Source organism: Rhodotorula toruloides, assembly GCF_000320785.1.
Source record: "Rhodotorula toruloides NP11 unplaced genomic scaffold Scaffold28, whole genome shotgun sequence".
NCBI lineage: Eukaryota > Fungi > Basidiomycota > Microbotryomycetes > Sporidiobolales > Sporidiobolaceae > Rhodotorula > Rhodotorula toruloides.
The window spans coordinates 57,574-73,657 of record NW_015622988.1 but is presented as its reverse complement, the minus strand read 5'-3'; the positions used below and the strand labels follow the sequence as shown (position 1 = coordinate 73,657).

General features: G+C 63.4%; 6 protein-coding genes across 6 annotated transcripts; 2 read left to right on the top strand and 4 right to left on the bottom strand.

Moving 5' to 3' along the window:
• Window positions 1-77: 77 nt before the first annotated feature.
• RHTO_04400 (uncharacterized protein) lies at window positions 78-1,709 on the bottom strand (the record flags this gene model as incomplete). The annotated part of the gene is made up of 1 exon (XM_016418066.1): window positions 78-1,709. One exon carries the CDS (start codon window positions 1,707-1,709, stop codon window positions 78-80), a length of 1,632 nt encoding a protein of 543 aa, XP_016270518.1.
• Window positions 1,710-2,314: 605 nt separating this feature from the next.
• Window positions 2,315-3,346, bottom strand: RHTO_04399 (uncharacterized protein; the record flags this gene model as incomplete). The annotated part of the gene is made up of 3 exons (XM_016418065.1): window positions 2,315-2,876; window positions 2,980-3,041; window positions 3,164-3,346. The coding sequence occupies 3 exons, from the start codon at window positions 3,344-3,346 to the stop codon at window positions 2,315-2,317; spliced, it is 807 nt and encodes a 268-aa protein (XP_016270517.1).
• Window positions 3,347-3,787: 441 nt separating this feature from the next.
• RHTO_04398 (mitosis inhibitor protein kinase SWE1) lies at window positions 3,788-8,657 on the bottom strand (the record flags this gene model as incomplete). The annotated part of the gene is made up of 4 exons (XM_016418064.1): window positions 3,788-4,241; window positions 4,306-4,875; window positions 4,933-6,697; window positions 6,761-8,657. 4 exons carry the CDS (start codon window positions 8,655-8,657, stop codon window positions 3,788-3,790), a joined length of 4,686 nt encoding a protein of 1,561 aa, XP_016270516.1.
• A 1,540-nt stretch (window positions 8,658-10,197) lies between these two features.
• Window positions 10,198-11,412, top strand: RHTO_04397 (bax inhibitor family protein; the record flags this gene model as incomplete). Its single annotated transcript, XM_016418063.1, has 6 exons — window positions 10,198-10,386; window positions 10,452-10,535; window positions 10,600-10,893; window positions 10,980-11,127; window positions 11,200-11,281; window positions 11,355-11,412. The coding sequence occupies 6 exons, from the start codon at window positions 10,198-10,200 to the stop codon at window positions 11,410-11,412; spliced, it is 855 nt and encodes a 284-aa protein (XP_016270515.1).
• A 638-nt stretch (window positions 11,413-12,050) lies between these two features.
• RHTO_04396 (uncharacterized protein) lies at window positions 12,051-12,555 on the top strand (the record flags this gene model as incomplete). The annotated part of the gene is made up of 3 exons (XM_016418062.1): window positions 12,051-12,221; window positions 12,282-12,379; window positions 12,477-12,555. 3 exons carry the CDS (start codon window positions 12,051-12,053, stop codon window positions 12,553-12,555), a joined length of 348 nt encoding a protein of 115 aa, XP_016270514.1.
• A 203-nt stretch (window positions 12,556-12,758) lies between these two features.
• On the bottom strand, window positions 12,759-15,745 carry RHTO_04395 (uncharacterized protein; the record flags this gene model as incomplete). Its single annotated transcript, XM_016418061.1, has 7 exons — window positions 12,759-12,899; window positions 12,960-13,435; window positions 13,492-13,843; window positions 13,898-13,969; window positions 14,025-15,346; window positions 15,406-15,604; window positions 15,662-15,745. 7 exons carry the CDS (start codon window positions 15,743-15,745, stop codon window positions 12,759-12,761), a joined length of 2,646 nt encoding a protein of 881 aa, XP_016270513.1.
• Between the last annotated feature and the right edge of the window lie 339 nt (window positions 15,746-16,084).

Sequence of the window (16,084 nt, the reverse complement as noted above, 5' to 3'; positions counted from 1 at the left end):
CTCAAAGGCATGTACTGGACAGTCCCATTGACCGTGAAAGGCACACTCAGATATGCTACAAGTCCCCTTCCGCCCGCTCACACCCTGCTCTTCTCCTCAGTCGGAGTTCCCGCTTCGTCGTCCTCCGGCTCAACCTGCGAAACCTGCGGCACAGGCGGCGGGAGCTGCACCTCCCGCTCGACGCCTGTATGCTCCGCCGCATCGACGCCCTTGCCCTTCGTAAAAGGCGGAGTCGACTCAGAGTGGGCTGCTTCACGCGACGAGACCTCGGCGATATGCTTGACGCCGTCCGCCTCCGTCTCGCCCTCCTTCGCTTCTTTTGATGCCTCGGCACCTGCGCTCGTCTCAACAGTCCGCATCGACGTCCGCCGATCCCTGGACGTCGACTCCCCCGGCACGCCAGCGACACTCGCCTCGTCTTCAAGCGGCCTGCTGCGCACGCTCGTCCCGCCTCGCCCAGCTCCAATCGCAGCAGACCACGTCGACCTCCCTCCGAGGCTCTCTTCACTGTTCCTCCTCGACCCGGGCAGAGCCCTGACAGACGCATCCTCATCCGCAACGCCGTCTGCTCCCCCAACTCCAGCCAACGACCGAGCGCCTCCCCCGCCTCCAAGCGACCGAGCCTGCTTCGTACTCCACGCGCGCAGACCCCCCAGTCCTCCACCAGTCCAGCTATTCCGCCCCGCCCCCTCGCGACCCGCAGTAGTCTTGCTCTCTCCGCCCGTTGAGCCGATGAAACTCGGTGCGAAGGAGGACGAGGCGAGTGTGAGGACTGAGGCGTTGTCGGGCGGTGGTTGGGCCGGGTGAGGGTTGTTTCGGGGATGGGCGCGCGTGTGAGAGGGGATACCGATCAGACCGGATGAGGCGTGCGCTGCGGAGGAGGGCGAGTCGGGGGCGAGGGAGGTAGAAAGGCCGGCTGTAGTCGAGGGAGTGAGTGAGATCGAGGATGTGCTTGATGAGCTTGAGAGGCGGTGGGGGTGAGCCTGAGCCGAGGAAGACGAGGGCGAGTGGTGCGAGGCGAAGGGTGCAAAAGGCGGCGCATAGTTGGACAAGGGCGAGGCGGTGGGAGGCGTAGACGGTGATACCGGGTAGGCCGAGGAGAACGACAAGCCCGTCGACGGGCCAGCGAAGAAGTGGCTGCCCGTGCCGGGCACAACTGCGATCCTGTTCGCCCCGCCTCCCGAGTCGACACTAAGCAACGTCGTCGGCTTGGTCGACGCATAGCTCTTGTGTGTGCTCGGCGCAAACGACGAGTTGTGCGAGGACGAGTCGACCGTGTGACGGGAGATGATGCTGCTCGCAGGTCGAGTTGAGGGGACCATGGCGTAGAGCGAGGCGTCCGTGTCCGCTCCCGAGACGGCCGACATGTTCGAAAGCGAGTTGTCCCGTCTGCGTCGGTGCGCAACGTCCTCCTGAGGCGTCACGTCGTGCTCGTCGACGCTCGACCTCCTCGAACCATCCCGCTCGCTGCCGTCCTCCTCTCCATCCGCAGCTCCCAGTCCAGCTGTGCTCGTCTCCCTGTTCCCAGGGCTCGTCATAGCGCCGCCAGCACCCACCTGTCCCCCCTGCACACCCTTCGGTCTCCCCTTTCCACCTCCCAAGAACCTCGAGATGCTCCTAAACACGCTCTTCCCCTCCTTCCGGTGTGCGCTCCCGCCCACTTGCCGAGAATGCACGGGTGATGCGGTCGCTGTTGCTGCGGTTGCCATAGAGAGCGCCAGAGGACTAGTGCGAGGGTGAGGTCGGCTTGAAGAGATGAGGTGCGGGGGAGAGATGGCGACCGCGTTGGGAGCGGTGGGAGTTGGACTGGTGGGTTCGTGTGCAGTCGCTGTGTGTAAGTAGGTGTGTCTGAGTGAGCCTGAGCAGCAACGAGCGAGGTGTGCGAGTTGGCGAGACTGAAAGCGTCTCCTCGTCCCGAAAGTGCGCTGGAAGGGCCGTTCTGCTAACACAACCGGGAGAGCGCGTGTTTATTGTAACGCAGTCAGGAAGTACTTGCAAAGCGATTTCAGCACGTCCCGAAGCGATTCGAACGAGGCGAGGATGTGTTCTCCCGCTCGCAGTCAACGTAGACGCAGAGGAACGACCGCAGGGCCGCCGATTTGTACTCCAAGAGGGGGTTGCTAGGCACAGACAACAGAACGTCGTGAAGAGCGAGGACCGGAAGGAGGAGGAGGGAGGAGGAAGAGAAGGCACTGCCGAGGGGGGGGGGAACAACTGAAGGTACAGACCGAAAGAGAGGGGTTGGACGGAAGATACATGACACAGCGATGTAAACAGCGAGATCGTCAGGCTCAAGCGACAAGCGAGGGCGAGTTCAGTCGGACGCAGCAGACGTCGCCGCACGACTCTGCACCTGCGTCAAGCCCAACTTGAACCCGCCCTTCGGCACCCCATCGCCCTTCAACTCGCGCAACCTCGTCGCCGGCGATCCCTGCGACGTGAGGTAATCACTCGCGTCGCTCTCCCCGCCAGGAGTCGTCTGCCCGTCCGTCTCGTCGCCGAACAGCGGGCCGTCCAATCCAATTGACGGAGCACGGTCGCGTGCCATCCGACGGAAGGTGTACGACTCGTCGTCTGACCCTGCGGAGGAGGCGGTAGATCCCGTGCGGGTGCGGCGGTAATGCGGCTTCTTGTAGGTGGACGAGGAGGAGGACCGGCGACGTGATCCGGCGGGATCGGTCGACTCGCCTGTGCTGGACGAGTCGGGCAAGGGCATCGAGTCGGAGAAGGCGGGCGAGGGGAAGGCGTCGCTCGAGCCGGACGACGACTCGGACGAGGAAGGGAGGACTTCGGGCGCGGACGTAGGCGAGTGGTTCGGGGTACCCGACTGGGCGTGGACGCGCATCGACGGCGGCTCAGGGTCCTTGAAGCGGATGCTGTTTCGCGTGAGTACGGGAGCGTCAGCGCTTGTCAGACTGAGGAACGCAGGGTTTCTGGAACCCCTTCGAGACGGGAGAGGGAGAGGAAGGGGCAACGAACGTGTGAGCGTAGCCCAGCGGCCGCAGGATCGCCTTGAACGCAACCCATCCTATCAAGTCGACCTGTACAAGCCCACAGAAGCGTCAGTCCGCGCTCTCTTGCCTCCCGCAGCTCCCCACCTCGACATCGCCGGTCGGGTCTCGTCCAGCGCGAGTACGGCCTCGGAAGCGGAACGGGGACGCACGACGGCGAGTGCAATGACTGGGATGAAGAGTGCGATGGCTATCAGGCGGCACAAGGCGGGCACGAAGGCGATGGCGTCGGGTAGGTCGTTGTGCGTGACCAAGACGAAGCGGGCGAGAGTGGCGAGGTCAGGAATGTGTGACGGGATGGCGTGTTTCGCTGTCGACAGGAACGTCGTCTCCATCGTCGCAGCAGCTTTGCTAGCCGTGGCGAGCGAGTCGTTGAAGGCGAAGGAGCGCGACTCGTGAAATGGTCGCTGAGACTTTGCGGAGCGAAAGGGGGACGACGACGACGAGTTACTTTCTCTTGTGTGGCATTGACAGGACTGCGATAGACTAGACTAGACGGGGTGATAGACATGTAGGGCACTACGCAAGAGCGGGTCAAGGGGGGAGGAGTAAGCAAGGAGGGGCAGCCGACGGAGGGCGCGTCTGGCGTTGTAACGATGGAGGAGGGCGGGAATAACGAAGATGGTACGGCATGAACGATGAGGCGATGAGATACAGGCATGGACAGGCGCGGCGAGATGAGGTGAAGTCGCATGGTGGGGAGTCGGTCTAAAGGGTGACCAAGATCGCGTGTAAGGGTCGTCTAGGGTGTAGGAGAGAGTCGCAGCGGCGCGCGCTCAGTCAACGTCCATCCGCTCGTCGTCCGAGTCTTGCTGCGGCGGAAGACCATCGACGAACAGCTCCGGCGGGTCGTGCATGAGCAGCGGGAACGCCGGTGCCGCAGGGCTCGCCTGTTCGGGGTAGGCCTTGTTGAACAAGTCGTGGAGGAACGAGTCGGCTTCTGCGCAGACGGCGCCGAGCACTTCGGGCGTCGACTCGCTCGCTGTGGACGCGAGCGACCGCTCGAGCATGGCGATGAGCTGCGAGAGGACTGGGTGGCGGACGACGTCAAAGATGGATGCGCGCAGGTCGGGAGACTTGTGCAGCATTGAGCGGAGAATGTCGACGAGGAGGGGCGAGAGGCGCGAGAGGTCGACGTCGGAAAAGTCGTTCGAGCGCAGCTTCTGCCACGCCGGACCGTTGTCGGGCAGGACGACGTTCGCCGCCGCCTCGAGTATGATCAAGCCGAGGCTGCCAAGAGGATCGCAAAGGTCAGCTTCGGGACGGCTTAGAAGGCGACCCACTCGTCACGCACCTGAATACGTCCGCCTCTTTGCCGTAACGCCCGCTGAGAATCTCCGGCGCGATGTACTCGCGGTCTCCTTCGCGCTCGAGGTCTCCCGGCGCATCGCCATTCGACTTGGCGCGGACCCTCCGCTCGCCCATCTCGGTCCTCCAAATCCGCTCGCTCGTGAGGCTGTTCCACTCGGGTCCTTCAACCGCCGCGCCCTTCATGATACTGAGCGGATCAGCGCGCGGCCACCTCGTCGCGAGTCCAAAGTCGCCAATCTTGAGGTGTCCCTTGTCGGTGATGAAGACGTTGGCGGGCTTGAGGTCGAGGTGGAGGACGTTGCGGGAATGGAGATGCGCGACACCGGCTGAGAGCTCGGCGAGGATTTTCCACACGCGCGACTCGTCCAGCTGCTCGTGCTCGCTGCCGTACACTTCGAGCCAGTACGCTAGGTTGCCTGCCGGGCACAGCTCGGTCTGGATGAACAAGTGGCCGCTTTGCTCCCATGCGTCGACGAGCGAGATCAGGTGAGGCGAGGCGTCCTTCTCGCTCGAGAAGAGTCGGAGGATGTCGACCTCTTCAAGGCGGCGGAGGCTACGGGTTAAGAGGTGTCAGCTACTGGCGCACTCGGGAAGCAAGCTGGGAACGCACCGGTCTTTCGGTCCCAAGAACGGGTTCTTCGTCCGCTTGACAGCGTACACCTTGCCCTCCCTCGTATGGTCGGCAACCTCCCACGCATCGCTGAATGCGCCGTTGCCAAGGTTGCGCAGGAGCGTGTAGTTGGTCTCGAACCTGCTCGGCTGCAACAACTCCTGCTGGCGAAGCGAGAGGACCGTCGAGCTCGAGTGGCGAACCTTGAACTGCGGGCGACCTTGAGGAGGCGGAGGACCAGGTCGCTGGCGCTGCTCGGCTTCGGAGAGAGGGTACGATGCGCGAGGTGCGCCGTGAGGCGTCTGAGCGGCCTGGAGGAAGATGCTGGCTTGGTTCGGGAGGACGAACGGGTGAGGCGGGAGGTTCGGGAACCCCGGCGTCGCAGGCGTGACGGGCGGTTCCTCCGTCGGCGTATCGAGCAGCTGCGTTCCCTCCCAGTACTTCTCCCCGACGCTCCTCGTGGGAGTCATCGGCTCCCCCTCGCAGATCGCGTGCGTCGCCGTACTCTTGCCCGAACTCGAGCTGCTGCCCGACCGGTACTGGATCCCGAAGAAGCTGCCCTCGCTCGAGAGCTGGCCGCTTGATCGGCGTCGGAAGAGCGCAGGACGAACTCTGCCGAGACTGTTGCGCATCGACGCCGAGCCAAAGCGAGACGCCGACTTCGAGGCGTGCACGGTAGGCGACATGTCGCCCGAGTCGAAACCCGTGCGCATCTTCGATGCCGAGCCAGACGGCCCAGACGCCTCAGTCGACGACGACGAAGGCGAGACGGACCCACGCGAGAGAGGCGAAGCGGACCGCTGGAAGTGCTTCTTGGCGCTGCCGAGGGGCGAGATCGACTCTTGCGACTCGGACATCTCGTCGAGCGTGAGCGAGGCCTGGTTGGAGGCGTTGTGACCGACGGGCGAGCCGGCGTCCATCGCTGCGGTCGTAGGCGAAGGCTGGCAGCCGTCTGAGCTGCTGGCGTCCTCGACGACGACACCGGGCGTGGCGACCGATGCGGATCCAAGCGACGAGCGACCCGCCCCGACCGTCGCCGACTGACCATGGACGAAGGCGGACCTCTTGACAGGCGTGTCGGGCATGGACGGGCGCGACAAGCTCGCGACGAGCGGGTTCGGCAGCGGCGCAAACGCGTCGCCCTGGATCGCCCCAGCTCCGGCGGGTGCCTTCATAGGCGACCCTTTCGGCGGAACCGCCTCGCCAAGCTGTTGCTGCAGATGCTGGTGGAGGTTGAACACCGGCGCGCCGCCCATACTGTTCGTCCTCGGCCTGCTGCGCTTGCTCACGAGTCCGGTGGACATGAACGCCGCAGCGAGCGGTCTGACGTTCTTGTAGTTCTGGGGCGTGAAGAACGTCCCGTCAGGTCCGGCACCTTCAGGCTGCGCAGCGCCGTGCGTCGAGTTGAGCGAGTGAGTCGACGTCGAGGCTGTAACGGCGACGTTGTCGTTTTGCTCGAGTTGGCCGGAGAGAGCGGTGCAGAGCGAGGAAGACGAGACGGAGGTCGCGGCGTCTGTCAAGGCGGGCACCGTTCCCCTCCAGCTGTCCATACTGTGCCGCGATGGGCCCTCGTCTTCGTCCATCGCGTAGTCTTCGTCTTCCGCCATCGACGACCGCCGCTCGTCGAGCCGCGAGCGCGGTTGGGCGGGAGAAGAGGAAGGCGGGTTGATGATTGGCGAGTTGGCGGCGAGTTTGCTCGTCGCCGCGCCGGGTAGGAGCGCGCCGTTCGCGTTGCGCTTCCTCGAAGCAGCTTGAAGCGGGGTACCTGCGACCGTTCAATTCGTCAGTCTCTCCAAACCATCTGAAGCAGCGAAGAAAGCGAACGCACCGAAAGGTTTCATCTCGAATGTCCCAATCCTCTCCGCATCGCTCGGGGCCAAACTCGACCTCCTCGCGCCCGTCGTATGCAACGGCCTCAACCTCGGCAACGGCGGCGGGCGGTCGCTCGCCTCGGACATATCAGGCATCGAAGTCGATCCTGATGCGGTGCTTGGTTTGAGCGGGGAGAGCTTCGTCGAGGACGCGTCGAAGGAAGTGGGTGAGAAGGACGTGTGAAGGCTGAACCCGCTGGCCTGAGGGAGCATCGAATGCCTCCTCGCCGCCTTCTCAGCCGCCGAAACTCCTACTCCCCCACCCGTGGCAGGCGCTTTCGCACCAAAGAGGTTGAAAGCGCCATGCGAATCTCCCCTTCTCCTCGGGGGCGTCATCGTCCCCGTCCCAGCTCCTCCGCCAGTCGATCCAGTCGGACTGACAGCCCCATCGCGCAGCTCGCTTCCCGGGTTCGAGAAGTAATCGATCGCGGGACCGGCTTCGTTGAGTGTGTCGAGTGCGGGAGAGTTTGACGGGCCGCTATTGCGTGGGCGGGGGAGGGTGGTGGGTCGGAGAGAGTCGGTGGGTGAGGGAGAGGCGGGAGGGGCGAGGTTGGGCGAGTGAGGGCGAGTGGTCGAGAAGCCGGGGTGGGAGGAGGACGAAGGGATGGCGACGACGTTGAACGACGGAACAGACGGCTTGGAAAGACTCTTTGCCCGCCCGACTTTGCGAGGCGCGTGCGAGGCGAGCGAAGGACCGCCAAAGACGGCGTCGTCGCCCGACAACGACGCGTCCTCGTCCGCCTCGTCAAAGGCCGTGAGCCGGTCGATCGAGACGCGCTTCGAAGGGGGCGGAGCGGTACCGGAGGAGAAGGTGTCGGACGGAGGGGAGACGAACGGGTTGTCGAGGTTGAGTGAGGGGGCGGAGCGAGGGAGCGAGACAGGAGAGGCGAACGACGGGCCTGGCGAGTTTTCGCCTCCCGTCGCCTGGTACGAGAGCATGCGCGAGGAGCGAAGAGTGTGCGCATGGGCGAGCGAGTGCGTTCGAGAGTGTGCGTGGTGCGGATGGATATGGTGCGACTCGCGCGGTCGGACAGCCGGTACGACCGACGCAGCCGCTGCTGCGGGACTCGCAAGCTGAAACGACCCCCGCTCGTCCTCATCCATCTCGTCACTCTTCCTCCGCCTCCCCGACTCGGGCCCTAATCGCGCCACAAAATCCTCCCCAGCCCTCCCATACGCCGGTCTCTGCCTCGTATTCCGCGGCGAGATCTCGTTCACAGGGCTCGACATGTCTCCTCCGCTGAGCGAGCTAGTCGCCGATTCTCCCCTCGCCGAATCCGCTGGCCTCGCCCGCCGTCCAGCAAGGACATCTTGCGGACCTGGACTCGTCGGCGTAGAGCTAGGCGGGTGACTCGCGATGGCTGCGAGGTCATGGTTCCAGTCGCCGAGGTCGAACGCCTTTCGAAGGGCGGTCGAACTGCGCGTCTTGCCGAGCACGGCGCCGCCGAACGCACTTGCGAGTCGCTTCAGACCTGCAACTTCGCGTTGGCCTGGGCGGGTGCTGCTGCGAAAGGAGGAGGAAGGGGCGGCGGAAGTGCCCGAGGGAGAGGGGAGGGTCGACGTGGAAGGAGCGGTCGAGACGTGGACAGCGGGAGGGTTGCCAGGTGACGGCGGGAACAACATCGCTCCTCCTCCCCTGCCCCTGCCCTTGCCCGTACTCGCCGCCCCCTCATTCCCCGACGCGTCCGCCAACTTGACCGGACTCTGGAGCTTGTCTCCCCCGTTGTTGCCGGTGAGACTCGAGAGGATGTTGGTCTTTGACGAGAACGGGTTTCGCTGGAACGAGCGTCTCGGGCGGAGGATGTGGGTGTGTGGCGAGCGCGAGGGCGAGGGCGAGGGGCGGAGCGAGTCCATCCTCCTGGCGCGCGCGGTGGCCGCTGGACCTGTGCACTGGTGTTCTAGTCAGTTGTAGAGCGTCCGTCGGCAGGCTGCACGGCTCGCGACGCACCTGGTGGGCGAGTCTGCGGGTTTGTTTTGACGCGCGAGGTTGGTGGACGCGGCGAGGGTGCGGTGAGTTGGAGTCGGGTGAGGGAGGGAGTGGCGCGGGTGTGCGTGTACAAAGCACTGTAAAGTGTCTGAATGGACACACGCAGTCAAGCAAGAAGGGGGCGAGCGAACGAGTTGGGCGAACCAGTCGAGTCGTGCCTCGTCGCGAAGGGAGCGCGCGCAAGGTCGGCGAACGAGAAGCGCAGCGTGCGACGGTGCCAGTCTTCTGAAGCCACGCACAGAACAACGCAAACGGCAAGGCTGCTGCTCACGCTCACGGCGGCCAGAGTGGACAAGGCGGCTGGCCTCGCTCTCGCTGCATGCCTCGAGTCGTGACTCCTCTCTCCCGCGAGTTGTTGCATTCCTGCATGCCAGAGTAAGAGCACAAACTGTAGATTGCAGATTGCCCAGAGCTGGGCAGAGGAATGCCGTGCCGTGCGATGGGAGATAAGCCCGTGGGCAAGCCTGGTCTCGTCGAGGTCCAGCGGGAAGAACTGAGCGAGCCGGCTTGTCCCCTCTGAGGAGCACGCCCCAGCGAAGGTTTCGCCTGCGAAGACTCGTCCTCGGAAACAGCGCGGTGGAAGACGAACAGAGTTGAGCGAGCGAAGTCGTCCAGACAACCTGCGAGAAGGCGAGAAGGTTGATTGAGCGGCGATGTGGGTCGTTTGTCTCGCTGGCTGATCCGCTGCGCTCACCGCGCGGAGAACCAACAAGAGGTCGGCTTCGGTTGTCGTCGTGCCGGCAGAGGACGAACGCACGTTCAGCAAGGAAGTGAGGCTGCGAGTCAGCGAGGGAGAGGAGCGTCGCCAAAGTCGCCGCTGCGCCCGCGTCCCGCAGAATGCCATCGTCGAGCAAATCGTACTGCACCATACTGCTGACGCAGAATCAGCTCAACAGTAAGCTGCCCCGCAGGAGGAGAGGCGAGAAGCAAGGTAGCGAGTCCCTCCTCGTCAACAACCGCGCCATTGCCCCGTCCGCCACTTTGTACCATCCTACTGGGCTGTCTGCAATACATCAGCGCCGTCGACTGAGTCCGGCTGAGTCTACAGCGTGCGAGGAGCGAGATGACGATGACCTTCGTGTGAGGGCAAGAGCGAGACGACGGCGACAGCTGCTGTCCGCGCGACAGCTTTAGTGGCTGCCCGAGGCCATCCAAGCATCATTGAGCACGTCTAAGCTGGCTTGGAGCGGTGAGAGCGATGCTGTCGTCCGCCAACCCTCCGGAAGTTGGTCGAACAGAGGTCTGTCCTCGACGACTCGCTGCGACTCGCTCTGACAGCCCGTCTTGACCTCTGCAGCACTCGCCAAGTGCCTCCTGATCCACACACGGAACGACCGCGCCACTCCCAGCCCCTCCTCACCGCCACCCCACCTTCATCACCTCCCGCTCCTCATCACCTCTCCCTCAATGTCCGCCTCAAATGCCTACCCAGTCCCTCCACCTTCCTACTCCTCCGCCCCGTCAATCAAGAAACCCGCCTACGGCGCCACCGCCGGCTCTTCCGACCAAGCCGCGAGCGAACCGTTGTTGGCGGGCGAGGGGGAGGCGGCGAGGAATGCGTGGAGTGAGGAGGACGAGTTGGAGGGTGATTTCAAGGTGCGTGCGATTGCGGACGAGGAGCTGGTGCGCGGGAGCTGATGGAGAGAGGATGGTTCGCGCAGATTGGGGTCACGGTCTCGCAGAGCTCGCAGGATGTGAGGAACGACTTTGTCAAGAAGGTCTATTCGGTCTTGTTCCTCCAGATCGTGAGTCCGCCCGATTCGCCCCCTCAGCATTTGACGACGAGCTGACGGAAACCGGTTCGCGCAGCTCGGCACGACCCTCATCGGCTGGCTCATGTCCTCGAACGATTCGATCGTCTCCTGGACGCGCGAACACTCCGGCCTGATGCTCCTCCCCTCGCTCGGCGCAATCGGCGCCATGATCGGCGTCTACTTCAAGCGTCACTCCTCGCCCGCCAACATCCTCCTCCTCGGCCTCTTTACCGTCCTCGAGGCGATCACGCTGGGAAGCGTCGTGTCGTACTTTAATCAGGCGGTCGTGTTGCAGGCGCTCGTGATCACGACGTTTGTCTTCCTCGGTCTCACGCTCTTCACGCTCCAGGTGCGTTCGGAGGCGCTTCTCTGGCAGTCTCTGCGCGAAATCGCTGCAGTTAGCTGACTTGGATGACCGCTTTCGCGTTCTTGCAGTCCAAATACGACTTCTCCTCGATGGGAACCTACCTCTACACCTTCCTCCTCGTCTTCTTCTTCACCGGCCTCGTGGGGATCTTCATCCCCTACAACCGCACCTTCGACATGGTCATGGCCGGAGCCGGGTGCTTGTTGTTCTCGGCCTGTACGTGCCTCGTCTCCCTTTGCCTCCTTCGTTCGCTGCGAAAGACAGATGCTGATGGCTGGCGGCGGACAGACATCGTCTTCGACACGCACATGTTGTTCCAGCGCCTCCATGTGGACGATTGGGTCGTCGCGTGTGTCGCGCTCTACCTCGAGTGCGTTCCCGATCGTCTCCTCCTCATTGCCCCTGAGTTGGTGGTACTGACTGGCTGTCAACCGCGCGCGCAGCATCGTCAACCTCTTCCTCCAGATCCTCCGCCTCCTCTCGGACGTCCAGGAGCGCTAAGCCGTCCAGGTCGAGCCCGTCACTTCATCCTGACCTCGTTCCATCAGGATCGCCTTGTCTTCACTCTTCTTCACCTGTAGCCATTGGTTTGCTTGTTCGAGCTGTCGCACGTAATGCACTGTCGCCTACTTTTCGCTTGTCTTTGCGCGTATGCAGCGGACGAAGCGAGAGGAGGAAGCGAGGTTAGGAAGGTCGCCGTGAGGAGGGAAGGGTCCCTCTAGCTCCGGTGGATCGCCGAGCTTCGTTGGTTCTCTGCTCACGCGCTCACGAAGTACTCAGCTTGTATACATGTCGTGCGAGCCCTCTCGAGGGATGCGTCGAGGAAGCGAAGCCGTTTCTCCTCCTCGACTCCGCTTCTCCCGCCTTTACTCTGCTCGCGAATCCTGTTTACACGGTCACAGCAGCCGTTTGAAGCCCGCGAAGCCACAGCAGACCTCCGCCTGTCCCTCCCCCTCGCTCAGACCGCCTCACCTCGCCCGTTTCCAACGGACTTCGCTCCTCTCGCTCGCTCGCTTCACCCGACGCTGGTCGTCTCGCCTCAAACCACTTCGCAGTGAGCTCCCACGTATTCAGGGAAGGCGACTGAGCTTGACCGAGTTGCTCCTACAGCCGCTCGTCCACTGGAGGCCGCGCTCGCCATGCGCTTCCTCGCTCTCTTGCTCGCACTCTGCGCGCTTGTCGCCGTCACCGTCTGCCTCGCTCAAACGTTTGAAGCCGTGAACGAGTCTGGCACGACGTCGCTCGTTCGCCAAGGACTGCACCGTCTCGCCAGGAGCGAAGGCGCTTCGCTTGCTGCCTCGTCGGACCAGGTGCGTCCGTTCTCCGTGCCCTTTCCATCCAGGGATCTGCCTGACACCCTGTTGGAGCAGGCTGCGACGGCGCAGGAGAAACAGCTTGTCGAGGCCGTCCCCTCGTCGGCGTCGAGGAAGCGCAAGCGCTGCTACTACATCGGGACGTTTTTCCACCGGTGCGTCTTCGCTGGCTACGCCCTACTGCACGCTCGCTGCATCAGTACGGCTGCCGCATCTCGAGAGAGATCGCTAACCATTCCCTCGCTTCCGCAGCATCGACTGCAACGCTCCCGCCAACTCGACCTCCATCCCCTACTCGCACGCTCCTGAGCCCACGGCTGAAGAGGTCTGAAGACTCGAAACAGGCAAGGAGGCGGACACAGAAGCTTGAAGGAGAGGATGGAGCAGGAGAGGGTGAAGGCGCTTGAAGGCTTTCGAGGCGGCTGGACCGCCTGTCTCTCGCTTTTCTGCCTGGAATGACAGCTTTGCATCGTCTGTCGCGAATCGAGACACAACAGAATAACACGAGCTCGTTACGGAAACGTTCGACCCCGTCTACACCGACGGCTCTCGCTTCTCCGCCTCGTCCCGCCGGTACCGCAGCAGTACGTGCACGAGGAAGGTAAAGTTGTCAGCCTTGAGCGTCGAGAGGAGCGGTGCGAAGCGCGAGAGAGTCGAGTTGAGCTGTTCTGCTGCCTGCGAATGCAGGATTTCATCAGTCTCGCTAAGCGAGGCCGGGAAGAGGAAGCAACGCACCGAGGTGTTGAACGCCCGCTCGAACGTCCTCAACTGCGGTCCCCTCTTCGATGACCCGCCAACAGGCTTGTAAGGGACAACCAGATCCGGCGCCCTCCCATCAAGCGGCGTCGGGTCGCAGAACTCGTCGCAGAAGGCGTCACCCTGCGGATGCGACTGCTTGTGGAAGGCTGTGACGATGAGACGCGAAGAACGGAGGAACGGAGGGAGAGGAGAGTCGCCTGATGAGGAAGGCTTGCGCAGGAGAGAGCGGAGGACGTCGCAGGAGCGGTCGTAGGCGATGTAGGAGGGGAAGGTGGAGCGACTCGTCGCAGATGCTGCGTCTGGAGACCATGAAGCATGGACGGTCGAGAGGAAGTCGATGACGGACGCGGGCGTCTCGCCGTCTGCGAAGGTTGCCCAGGCGAGAGGAGCGCCGCAAGCTGCGACGAGCGTCTGGAGCGTCTTGCTGCGTCTGCAGGCCCACATCGTCGAGACTGCGATGCGGACGTAATTAGCGAGTCTACCATCGCGGTTACGCGAAGAGCCGCACCTCTGGTCGAGTCGTGTCGCACTGTGTCCGACGCGTCGCTTTCCTCCTCACTCGCTTCGAGCTTGAGCGCCGCCAAATCGTCCGTGGTCTCCTTCTTGACCTTGCTCGCCCGGTGGCGTCCTCGCCATCCACGCGCCTTGACCTGTTCTCGTCCGTGAAGGAAGCGCAACCAAAGCTCCTGATGTTCGGGCTCGTCGCAAGCCTCGCTCGGGTCCTCATCGCCATCGTCGCTGCGAGTGCGACCGCAATCCACAATGCCGCAGACTTCGTGAAGATGGGCGTGGGTTGAGCAGAAGCGACCGGAGCGGCGATGCAGTTCGGGGGAGTTTGGACAGTCGGGAGCTGCGCAGAGCTGGCGTGTAGTCGTCAGCTTCCATCTTCGTCGAGTTCAAGGAGCGAGACTCACGAGATGACCGATCTCGGTACCGTCGCAAACGGCGAGTTGGACAGGCGGTCCAGGCAGTTTGATCGCGTCCTCCTGCGAGAAAGACGTCAGTGCTTGCGTTGGAAATGCTCAGAAGTGAACAACGCACCTCGACTTCCGTCCGATGAGACGTTCCCGCCCATAGGACGCCCTTCTCCCGCTCAGCTTCCGTGGCCGGTCCGCCAAGCCATCGTCGACGAGGCTTCGAGCACGTCGAGCAGTGGTGTGGCGACAGGTCGTGCACGTTTGCTATCCCGGAGCCGAACAAGGTGGAGTTGCCGAGTGCGACGAGGTCAGCTATTGAGGGGCGAGGCGAAGAGGTGAAGGTGTGGGACGATGCGCTCGAGACGAGGATGCAGGAATAGAGGACAAACGAGCGCCATACGTGGTGCGAGGTGAGGCGAAAGAAAGAAGAGCGGGGTCGCGACGTCGACTTCTCCTCGTCGTCTGGCGAGTCTTCCGAGTCTGTGTCGAAGAATGACGGGTCGAGCGGCTCGTCCGGCGTCGAGGGTTCGGGCTCGCTCCGCGACTCGGCGTACAGCTTGTTCCAGAGCGCCGCGAAGCCGCCCGGACTGACGGCCTGCTCAAGGAGGAGCATCCGAAAGTGCCGCGCGAAGCCCTTTGTGACCCAGACTCGCTGTCCAACCTTGATCGCGTCCGGCTCGGCTTCCCACATCCACATAGGACCGTCTGTATCGTCGTACTCGACATGGTCGGGATGGTGTACTGCGCGACAGTGCCGGTTGGTGCAGGTCAAGTGGGCGACCAGGACGCGTTCGGCAGGAGAGGCGGAGTCGACGAGCCAGAACGGCTCGGTCGGGCGCTTGCGAAGGGTAAGAGCCGACGAGCAGTGCCGACAAGACGTGCGAGGGGTGCAGAGGATGGGAAGAGGCGGATCCGCAGAGACAGCGAGGATGGGTGGCGGATAAAGCTGGAGTGCGCGTGCGAGATGCAAAGCGACTTGCGGTGCGTCTGAAGTTTCGAAAGGGCTGTCTTGGAAGAGCGAGTTGCCGAGGAAATTGAGGGAGGCATCGAAGGTGCGGCCGCCCGCTTGCGAGTGGACGTGCGAGATGGACAAAAGCCGCTGGTTCTCCTGGATGGTGCGAGCGAGGTGGACGAGGTGCGGCAAGTCTAATCCGGGTACGAGCCGGTCGAGTCGGGCTGCGAGGCTCGCAAGCGGTGAGGGTTCTGTAGCTGCGACCGAGCGGATGCAAAGGAGGAAGAGGCTGACGAGATCGCGCAGACGGTGCCGAGAGCGCTTCGTTGGCGATGGCGAGTCCAGATGCGTCGGACAGCTCGTCGGGGCGTACGGGGAGCTGGAAGGGAAAGGCGGTGTGACTGGAGAGGCTGGCGAGGGCGGACTTGCACGGCGCGGGACCGCATTGGCTGTGGCTGGCGGATGGCGCCGCTTCTTTGGCGTCCTCGGCGGTGCTGAGGAAGAAGACCGTTAGTTGAATCACTCAAACGGCTGAGGCGAATTTGTTGCTCACCTGGCGTAGGAGAAGCGAGTGACAGCGATTCTAGCTCTTTCGCCGCTGCCGTCCGAGGTGTCTGTTGAAGCGATGTGGAGGGCGCACTAGGCTTGACCTGTGCGGCGGAGCCGCCCGTGGAAAGGTTCGAGGTGGAGCGAGACGGGACGGGTGAGCCGGAACCAGTTGGCGTCGCACGTCTTGCCGGCGGTGAAGGTGTCTGAGGCGGGTGACGTGAGCAGTAGTCTGGCACGAGGAGCATTCGCTGTCCACGCACCTTGCGAGGAGGGGAAGCGTCGGCAATATCCTCCTCAACCTTCTCAAGCAGCGTCTCGAGAGCCGACTTCCGCCTCTTCGTCATTGCGGGCGGTTGCCTCTGCGGCTGCTCAGGCAGGGAGAGCGAGTAGCCGAGCGAGCGTAGACGGGAAGCGAGGATGTCGTCGCCGCTGGCGAGAAGAAGTGGGTGACCCCGTCAGCACCGGCAGCGAGGAGGAGAGTGGCAGGAGACGTACTCGGGTTTATCGGCGCTCGGTGACTCTATAGAAGGCCGAGAATGCATGTGAGAGCAGCGGAAAGCGAAGAAAGCGAGACGCGAGGCGGCTGCGAGGAGTGAGGAGGCGAAAAGCTGAGGACGCTCGCGCCGCGCCGGCGAACGAGAGGCTCGAGGGGCGGAGGCACATGCGAAAGAAGCGCAAGACGA